Below are 10320 nucleotides of genomic sequence, written 5' to 3'. Positions count from 1 at the left end.
GATGTGGTCAACGGTGGCTCTCACTAAATCCTTGGTGTTTCGGGTCTGACGTCATCACCCAAACGTGTTTTTTCGTCAATTTTAACAATCTTAGGTAGTTTAGATGGTTAGAGTAAGGTTAGGGTATGGGTTAGGGTAAAGATTTCGTAAGACTTGAAACGCCAAAGATTTAGTCAAAACCAACAAGCCACGCCCACGGATCTGACTCGAAACACCAAGGATTTAGTGATGTCATCTTCCGGGTCTACTTTGACTCACTTCCGCCGCCTGTTGGAGAAGCTTTCAATCTTCACTGTCTGTTTTAATTTATATTCATAGATGTGAAAACACGGTGTTACGACTTCAGCGTTTGTTTATAAAAGAATCCAGCCGGAGTCTGTTTATATAGGGAGCGCAGCGCAGACACTGACACCCTGCAGTTTAACATTAATGTTGTGCTGCGTGTCACTTGTGCAAAGCAAAAGATGTTATAAAAAAGGTGAAAAATCACTGTGTGTGATGGACTAAAACTGGACGGGGGGCGGCAGCTGGTGACGCAGGAAAACACCCGAAAAAAAGATCAGACAGCGAAATCTCGGACAGAAGACCTCGGCGGGACGTGAAAATCCTCAACAACACGCGCACGTTCGCCCGTGGGCACTAGTTACCGGATGCGCGAGGAAAAACACGGCTGTTTGTCTGTAAGTAATGATATGATAACTGTAATGCCGTGCGGCTTTCCTCTCTGTTAAGTGACCGGAACTCTTCAGTGAGACAAACATGAGCTCATGTGTGAGACAGAGTGAGAAATGAGTCTCGATCAATCCGTCCTGTGGATCTGACAGCAGGTTAAGTAAAACCGGTGTGTGTGTGTTAGCGGAGCAAAATGGCTGACTGACCCCCCCCACACACACACACACACACACGCCTGTTCACGGAGGAAACGGTGTGTATTGAGCTCGTATGCGCAGTAAAAGTGAGCGCGAGTGTTTGCTCAAGAAGCCGTTTATCGCACCGTGAACGCGCGCGCGCGAGTGTGTGTCGCGCCATAGCTGATGCAGAGCGGTAACGTTAGTTAACATATTAGCACTTAGCACTGATGCTAACAGGCCTCAAATCACACACTTGGAAAGAAAAACAACAACCAGTCGATACGTATTTTCATACAGTGAGATAAAGCACAGGTATGCGCGCGCGCTTCTAAAGTTTGTTCGTGTTCGTGTGGTTTCTGTGTGGAAATAACGCATAAATATTCGCTGTGTGGCGGTGCTAATGCTAACCGAATCCCTGTAAATAATGGGGCGTTGATCGGCATTTCAGTGATAAAAGTAAGAACTTACAACGATTTCAAATAAACCAACGATATATTTTCACATTGCTGCGATTGTCAATTGCATGAAAAGATGTGTGAAGTTATTGTGGCTGTTTTGTTCGCTGTCTGTAAACAGCTCGAGACTGATCTGACAGGAGTCACGTGAACGCACACATCTGGGGCTGTTTAACAATACCATCCGAATGTTTCATGTAAAAATGATCAAACTATCACAACATTCAGCCTGTCGTCACTCGCGTGTGTGTTTTGGTCGTTGACAGCTCGTTGTGTTTATAATGGTGTTGACTGTCACACAAGAAACTTCATCATTGTTCTGGATTTACACAATACACGTGTGTTTAATACAGGAAACGCCTGAAACAGAGAAATCTGAATATTGTCCAGTATTGTTGTTAATAATGTTTTTACTGTTTGTTAGGGTTGATGTTTCTGACAGTTTGTGGTGTTGAACAACCTATTTCACACACGTGCTGCTGCCAGACGTCATGACAACATTGTGTTTATGTTTCTATGTATTACATCAGTTGAGTTCTATCTAGTTAATGATGTGTTTTTGTGAACATGTGTGACAGAATGTAGTGCTTATGTCACTTCCTCTCGTGTGTGTGTGTGAGCGAGCCCAGTCAAGCCAGATGTGTTGAGCAGTTCATTACTTTGGATACGTGTTTAAACATGGCTTATAAATGACAGATGAAATGTGTGTGTGTAACACATTCATTGAGTATTTTCTGATGCAGCAGAGGACATTTACATGTATTCATTGAGCAGTTTGAAGGAGAGAAGAGTATTTGAGCGTGATCTGGGTCATACAGCTGCTTTCTGCATGTGTTTGTGCCGTTGAGATGCTATAAATGCAGCGTCGTAACACGGCCATCTTTAAATAGATCATTGGACGGTTGGAGTAACAGGAGAAGAGAACCGTATGTGCAAGTCATGATGTTAAAAGAGACTAAACGTCTGGCCTGGACCGTCAGTGTTTAATACTACTCTAAAGTGTTGTTGTGGGTCAGGCTGTGTCATGATGTTTGTGTTTAGACAGACCAGAGCAGTCACTCTTCAGTGTCGCTCATACAGACGTGTCCAGTGTACCACAGGACTGACACTTTCAAATCTGATCTCAGATCGGTTTTGCGCTGTACTCAACACTGGTTCAGTGAAACACAGTTATAGTTCATCTGTCACTTCACCTTGCTTTCTGTATTTTGCATGTCTTGCAGGTAATGTGATGGTCTCTGCGGTCCGCCCTGAGCCGCAGGTGCTTCGTTGTTACTCGCCCGCATGCTGGATCTGCCTCGCTGCCCCGCAGGCAGTAAACTCTCGTCTGACTCTCACAACATAAACAGACAAGATTGCCAAGATGACGGCCACAACCCGCGGGTCACCCGTGGGGGGCAATGAGAGCCAGGGGCAGAGCCAAGCGCCGGAGAGCCAGAACCAAACCGTCTTGCCCCAGAGCCAGGTCTGTGTGTGTGAATAAGTTGAAGTGTTTGTGAAGATGAGATGTAAATCACAGCGGTTCATAAACAGGCCTTCAGTTCACCACAGAGGAAATGTATTAAGTGAAGCTGTTGTGATCAAACCAAAACTCCTGTTCACATTGGAACATTTGGGCCCAGTTTCACAGACACGGTTTAGCTTAAGCCAGGACTAGGCCTTAGTTAAATTAGGATATTTAAGTCGCTTTTATAAAGAGGCTTTAGAAACATTACTGGTGTACGTCTTAAGTCAAAACAATGGCACTGATATATTTTAAGATATGTCAGGGCAAGTTATTTTCAGTTAAGACGGCTCACACATTCATTTTAGACTGGGACTAGCCTTAAGTCTTAAGTCTGTGAAACCGAGCCTTGGTCTGTTTACGTGATATCAGACACCAACTCAAGACACCAGATTTACTTTCAGTCGTGTTTGTGTGTTCGCTATATTTACATCTGGCTTTTATCCAAAAGAACATTGCGGAAAACAAGAAAGTGATTCATTTTAGCTTTCACACAAAGCAAATCAACCACCCAAACTGATGCCAGACAAAAGCTGCTCTGAGGTGTTTAACAGACCCGTGAAGATGCATCTAGAGATTTCTTTAGGGGACTTTACCTCATGTGTTTGGATTTGATCAACAGCGCATCATCGTGTGTTTCTCCTGTGTGTGTGTGTTTAGACTCCCTCACCAAACTCCTCTAATGAGACATCACCTGTCAGTGCACCTGAGGAACAGGGTCAGGGTGTTGCCCCGCCCACACAGGAAGAGGAGGAGCCTGCCTTCCCCCACACAGACCTGGCCAAGCTGGACGACATGATCAACCGGTGCGTTCTGATGAACTTTACACATTTGAATGTTTAGTTCCTGTGTTTCTTGTGGGTTGCTTTCTGTCTTCTGCTCTGATTGGTGGCGCTTTCTGTCATTCAGGCCCCGCTGGGTGGTTCCGGTCCTGCCGAAAGGAGAGCTGGAGGTTCTGCTTGAAGCTGCTATAGATCTCAGTAAAAAAGGTGAAGTCACGTGAAGTCTGATCACGTGTGTCAGGTGTGCTGTGATATTGGAGTTTAACGCGGTGTGTCGTGCAGGGCTTGATGTGAGGTGTGAGGAATGTCAGCGGTTCTTCCGTGATGGCCTGACGATCTCCTTCTCTAAAATCCTGACAGATGAGGCCGTGAGCGGTTGGAAGTTTGAGATTCATGTGAGTTTGCTGGGTCGTGCTGGGTCATGTATGTTGCTTGGATGACGTGTTGGATTCTCAGGATCTGTTGTTTCTGTGCTTTCAGAGGTGTATCATTAATAACACTCACCGGCTCATCGAGCTCTGCGTGGTCAAACTGGCTCAGGATTGGTTTCCTCTTCTTGAACTGCTCGCCATGGCAACCAACCCGCACTGCAAGTTCCACATCTACAACGGCACGCGTCCGTCTGAAAGCGTCCCTGCAGGTGCGCAGCTTGAGGACAATGAGCTGTTCGCCCGCCCGCCTGACCTTCGGTCACCTAAGGTACTTCTCGTCATACGGGCCAGTCAACCCTTCCTGTGTGGCAAACCTGAAACACAGTCTAACCCACCTTATACAAACTCTGCTTAAAACAAAATATAAGATTGTTCTAAAGATAAATTATAAGAAGTTTGTAAGAATGTTTCTTCTTAAGAAGCTTTCCTGTAGCTGTCCGATCAAAGATCAAAGAACTGCTGGACACGGCCCCGTGGTCTTAACAAAGGTCTTCTGAAGCCAATCCATGCCGGAAGAACGAGCCTCTGGTTCGCGCACATTCGAGAGAAATCGGAAGCTAGACATCAACGTTAATAGCGCTGTCAATCTGGAAATTTCTTAAACAAAGGCATGGATTTGCTTCAGAAGACCTTTGTTAAGACCACGAGGCCGTGTCCAGCAGTTCTTTGATTGGATTGATGCACTTTTTGGAGCTTTAAAAAATCAGCTCCGGTTCACTCCCATTCTACAGCTTGGAAGTAAGACGATAGGTGGTATAATAACTCCGACTGCATTATTCTTCCAGAAGAAAACCATATTCAGTCAGGTTACCTTGAAGGGGAGTAGAACATGGGGACATTTTGATTCATGGGTGAAGTACCGCTTTAAGAAGTTTTTTCAGGAATACAAAACATTCCTAATTTTTTCTTAAATTTGAATTGAAGAACAGATATGGCCGTTAAGAAGAATGTTCTTTTGTGAATCCGGCTCCTGATCTCTCACAACATCTGGACCACTTCCTGAAAATGTTTGTTCTTTTATTTGTTGTCCTAAGGTACCAACCCCAGACAAACAAGACTGTCTTGAATCTCTTTTTAGTTTCGAGTACATGCTTGAAAATTCACACGTCTGGATGTGTGACTGCCGTTATGTTAGGACGCATTGAGTTGAATTGTGCATGGCTCTATCAGGACTGAGTTCTTCTCTGATCTGTCTCTCTGTGCACAGGGTTGGCTGGTGGACCTCGTCAATAAATTTGGGACTTTGAGCGGGTTCCAGATTCTACACGAGCGCTTCATGGGCAGTCAGGCTCTTAATGTCCAGATCATCGCATCTCTCATAAAGTACGTTCAGTCTTCATCTGTTCATCAGGCCGGACTGAGCTGGAGCCAGAAAGATCTGGTAGCTCAGGATTATTAATCCCACAATATCATAGATGACGTGATGCGCTTCTAGATGATCCTGATGTGTGCTCCACTAATAGACCGAACATCTGAGGCGACTCCAGTCTGTTTATTTTCAATAACTCCAACAGTTCATCAACATTTATTCATAAAGATAAACTGAAAGATTTATTTGGGCCACAAGATGTTTCTTAATGTTTCTTTCCTCAATTTGTCTTTCAGACCTTTTGGCCAATGTTACGAGTTTTTGACTTTACATACGGTGAAGACGTTTTTCTTGCCTATAGTCGAGATGGTTCCACAGTTTTTAGAGAACCTCACAGATGAAGAGCTGAAGAAAGAGGCCAAAAATGAGGCCAAAAACGATGCTCTGTCTATGATTATAAAGTCGCTGAAGAATTTGGCATCCAGAGTACCCGGTCAAGAGGAAACAGTCAAAAACTTGGAAGTAGTTCGGTTAAAGATGATCCTTCGGTAAGTTTCATCTCATTGTGCGGTCTGTCTGAGTGAATGTGCTCTGATGATGGAATGTCACCTGCTTTACAGGTTGTTGCAAATTTCCTCCTTTAATGGGAAAATGAATGCACTAAATGAGGTGAACAAAGTGATCTCCAGCGTGTCGTATTACACCCATCGTCATGGCAACCCAGAGGAAGAGGAGTGGCTGACTGCCGAGCGCATGGCTGTAAGAGCCAATCAAACAGCATATGACCCAGAATATGAGGTGTGTTGATTGCGGTACGATGATGCTGATGATCTGTGTGTGTGTTAGGAATGGATTCAGCAGAACAACATTCTGTCCATTGTGCTGAGAGACAGTCTTCATCAGCCGCAGTATGTGGAGAAGCTGGAGAAGATCCTGCGCTTCGTCATTAAAGAGAAAGCTCTCACCCTACAGGACCTGGACAACATCTGGGCGGCACAGGTACTCCACCGCAGTCATATGATGACACACAGACCGTGCATCTGAAATCGCCTACTTCCATACTATATAGTAGGTGAAAATGAGTATGAGTCGCGAGTAGTATGTCCGAAACCTCAGTGTGCACAAAACTGTAGGCGAGAAATACCCGGATGGTATTCTGCTTCCACCGAGATTTGTGAGTGTGCATCGGATGAACACTTCTCTATCCCATGATGCCACGGGAGCTGAGCAACGGTCACATTTCAAAAGTAAATCAAAGAAAAATAGAAGAAAACTTCAAAGCGTTTTTTAATTGTAAGTACAGATCAATCAATATCTCGTGAATAAATTATGCTTGTACCGACGCCTAGGTACAGGTTGATGTTAAAGGGGTGATATGACACGGCTAAAAGGAATATTATGGTTTGTTTTAGATGTAATGCAATGTGTATACAGGATTTAAGGTTGATAAACTCTGTATTTTCCACACACCGTGCATGTTTGTATCTCCTCTTTGCCCCACCTCTCTGAAACACGCAGATTTTTGACAAAGCTCATGGCTCTGAAAAGCGAGGAGTGCTATGATTGGCCAGTTCACCAGTGCGTAGTGATTGGTGGAATACTGCAAGTGTGGAATACTGCATAGTGTGCGATTTCGGACGCCGCAAAGGCTTTATCAGTATGCATCATACAGCCTGTTTGTTTTTCTCAGGCTGGAAAGCATGAAGCCATCGTCAAGAATGTTCACGACCTGTTGGCCAAGCTGGCGTGGGATTTCTCTCCTGAGCAGCTCGACCGTCTCTTCGACTGTTTCAAGGTGAGCGGGCCCTTTCATGCCTTGTCGTCATATTGAGGTGCTGTAGTGATGAAATGTTAAATGCTGCACGTTTGCGACCGTCAGGCAAGTTGGACCAACGCAAGTAAAAAGCAGCGGGAGAAGCTTCTAGAATTGATCCGCAGACTGGCCGAGGACGATAAGGACGGGGTGATGGCTCACAAAGTGCTCAACCTACTGTGGAACCTGGCGCACAGCGATGACGTCCCTGTGGACATCATGGATCAGGCTTTGAGCGCTCACATCAAGATCCTGGACTACAGCTGCTCTCAGGTGAAGACGAGCACGCATCGAGCGCAACCAGCTTTTCTTTCATGAAGCAGTCAATGAGCTCTGCTGTCTGTCTTACAGGACCGTGACACGCAGAAGATGCAGTGGATCGACCGTTTCATCGAGGAGCTTCGGACGAATGATAAGTGGGTGATTCCAGCGCTGAAGCAGATCAGGGAGATCTGTAGTCTGTTTGGAGAAGCTCCTCAGAACCTCAGGTCAGTCAGAGAATCAGGTCAGGTGTTTGCAAGGTCTGGAGTTTATTCTCAGCGTCTCTCTCTCTCTCGTGCAGTCAGACACAGAGAAGTCCTCACGTCTTCTATCGTCACGACCTGATCAACCAGCTTCAGCACAATCACGCGCTGGTCACGCTGGTGGCTGAGAATCTGTCTGCGTATATGGAGAATATGAGACAGTTCTCCAAAGGTATGTGTGCTTGTGTACTGTTGTTATCCTACCAGACTGAGTTCTTTAGCTCTGGTACTGAGCTTCATTTGTAACGTTCGTCTCAGAGCATTCGGCCTTTGACCCTCAGACGGTTCGAGCAGGCAGCAGGTACAGCCACGTACAGGAAGTTCAGGAGAGACTCAATTTCCTGAGGTCAGTCACAGTTTTGCACAGACACAGACAGAATCTGTGTTTGAGGAGCCAGAAGTGCTTGATTTGTTTTATAATGTGTGTTCAGGTTTCTGCTGAAAGACGGCCAGCTGTGGCTTTGTGCTCCTCAAGCCAAACAGATCTGGAAGTGTCTGGCAGAGAACGCCGTCTTCCTGTGTGACCGCGAGGCCTGCTTTAAATGGTACTCCAAACTCATGGGTGATGAGCCGGACCTGGACCCGGATATCAACAAAGACTTCTTTGAGAACAACGTCCTGCAGCTGGACCCGACTCTCCTCACGGAGAACGGCATGAAGTGCTTCGAGCGCTTCTTCAAAGCTGTGAACTGCAGAGAGGGGAAGCTGGTGGCCAAACGACGGGCGTACATGATGGACGATCTGGAGCTGATCGGTCTTGACTACCTCTGGAGGGTAACTCATGCAAACGCAGCATGTGTGATTGCTTTCACCGCATGATAATCCTCAAGAGATCATATATGACATGAAGTTCAGTTGAAGTTATATTTAATTTAACACACATACAATTTACATAATTGTACACATTATACACATCACATATGTGACCCTGGACCACAAAAGTAAGTAGCACAGGAATATTTGTAGCAAAAGCCAACAAAACATTGTATGGGTCAAAATGATTGAAAAATTTTCTTTTATGCCCAAAATCATAAGGATATTAAGTATAGATCATGATCCATAAAGAGATTTTTCTACCGTGAATATATCAACACTTTATTTTTGTGAGTGGATGCAGCAAAGTCGCTAATAGAAATGGCGGGAAACACGTCTACAAACTTCACTGCTGACGCTCTTAGAGAATGACCCACTCAAGTTTGAGATCACTGTAAAGCTTTCGGGTTCATCTCCTCTCCACAACGTCACAGCCGTGAGCCAATAGAGAGCGTTAAAACAAACCTGCTACAGCACCTCTTCTAGACAACTTTAAAGGCCATTTTCTCAATATTTACATTTTTTGCACCCTCAGATTCCAGAGTTTTAAATAGTTGTATCTCTTGACCCATAAGACTGGTTTTGTTGACAGACTGAATGTGTGAGACAATGTATAGATGAAGGATATGTGTACAATATACACAGAGGCCGCATTTACACTGCATGTGTCAAGTGACCCAAATCAGATCTTTTCCTCATTTTTACTTTAAGGCTCCACTGCGTTCCGTTATCATTTGTATTGAGACGTCTGAACAATTTGCTTTTATTTTCATTTGACAGTTCATATTTATCTTCGTAAACTGGCTGAGCTTAATCCTTCTCTCAGAACCTTTCATTCTTTTCGTTCTTTCGTTCTTATCATCATTGTTCTGCATTTACCAATAAATATATAAATAAAAGGGTAAAATAACAAACAACAATATATGCTACATAATAATAACCCAACTGTATAGCTTATTTAGCCCTATTTGGCACTAAATAAATATAGAAGGAAAGCGGTAATAAAAGCGAACTGGGCTATTGAGCCACAGCAAGGGAAATTCCGTCACCTTAACAGCCCGGCTTTCACGATTAAAACATATGCACATGACATTACATTACTCATCACATGCCTTTATGTGTGAAGGCACACTGCAGGGGGGACAAATCCTGGGACACATTATGCGTGCATTTTCGGAAATCTCTGTATGAAAAGGCTATTAAATAAGCAGCGGTGGCGAATGATGGTTTTACTTCTTTTTTCGGTCAGTACGTCTACTGTACCTTGGATTGTTTCGCCATGTGCAGTGTAATGGAGATGTCAGATACGTGTCACTTTTAAAAGAGGTCACAAAAACAGAATTGAGCATCAAATACAGCAGTGTAGATGTGGCCAGAGGTATGTATAGACATACAAGACAGTGGAATCTGCTAGTGCAGGTAGTCATGTCATACATGTTATGTTACTGTATTTTACAACAACCAACTGAACCAATCACATATCAGGAATTCTATCTGTGTAGAAGAATGTGTTTTTTCCAGGTTGACTTATTTTTGTGTATTTCCACAGGTTGTGATTCAAGGAAGTGATGACATCGCCACACGAGCGATAGACCTGCTGAAAGAGATTTACACAAACCTCGGACCAAAACTACAAGCAAATCAGGTAACCCCCCTCTCTCTCTCTCTATCTCTCCCTCTCTCTCTCTCTCTCTCTCTCTCTCTCTCTCTCTCTCTCTCTCTCTCTCTCTCTCTCTCTCTCTCTCTCTCTCTCTCTCTCTCTCTCTCTCTCTCTCTCTCTCTCTCTCTCTCTCTCTTTCTCTCTCTCCTCTCTCTCCTCTCTCTTCTCTCTCTCTCTT

At 44.5% G+C, this 10320-nt stretch overlaps 1 protein-coding gene across 3 annotated transcripts in view; it reads left to right on the top strand.

Moving 5' to 3' along the window:
* Window positions 1-240: 240 nt before the first annotated feature.
* Window positions 241-10320, top strand: part of LOC130556377 (probable ubiquitin carboxyl-terminal hydrolase FAF-X) — a 31648-nt gene continuing 21568 nt past the window's right edge. For 2 of the 3 annotated variants that reach the window (XM_057337312.1, XM_057337310.1), the window contains exons 1-17: window positions 241-680; window positions 2530-2771; window positions 3471-3616; window positions 3720-3799; window positions 3875-3987; window positions 4073-4291; window positions 5231-5346; window positions 5629-5880; window positions 5953-6091; window positions 6179-6331; window positions 7023-7127; window positions 7212-7418; window positions 7497-7633; window positions 7708-7841; window positions 7928-8015; window positions 8101-8443; window positions 10032-10127. In XM_057337312.1, the coding sequence (XP_057193295.1) occupies window positions 2670-2771; window positions 3471-3616; window positions 3720-3799; window positions 3875-3987; window positions 4073-4291; window positions 5231-5346; window positions 5629-5880; window positions 5953-6091; window positions 6179-6331; window positions 7023-7127; window positions 7212-7418; window positions 7497-7633; window positions 7708-7841; window positions 7928-8015; window positions 8101-8443; window positions 10032-10127 (2430 nt within the window). In that variant the 5' untranslated portion in view covers window positions 241-680; window positions 2530-2669. Of the gene's footprint in view, window positions 681-903; window positions 1164-2529; window positions 2772-3470; window positions 3617-3719; window positions 3800-3874; window positions 3988-4072; window positions 4292-5230; window positions 5347-5628; window positions 5881-5952; window positions 6092-6178; window positions 6332-7022; window positions 7128-7211; window positions 7419-7496; window positions 7634-7707; window positions 7842-7927; window positions 8016-8100; window positions 8444-10031; window positions 10128-10320 lie in introns of those variants that run through there. The other variant, XM_057337311.1, reaches the window with a different exon arrangement.

The sequence above is a fragment of the Triplophysa rosa genome, linkage group LG7 (genome assembly GCF_024868665.1).
Source record: "Triplophysa rosa linkage group LG7, Trosa_1v2, whole genome shotgun sequence".
NCBI classification, from domain to species: Eukaryota; Metazoa; Chordata; class Actinopteri; order Cypriniformes; family Nemacheilidae; genus Triplophysa; species Triplophysa rosa.
Note: the sequence above shows the minus strand (reverse complement) of the source record. Positions and strands in the feature narration are given on the sequence as shown.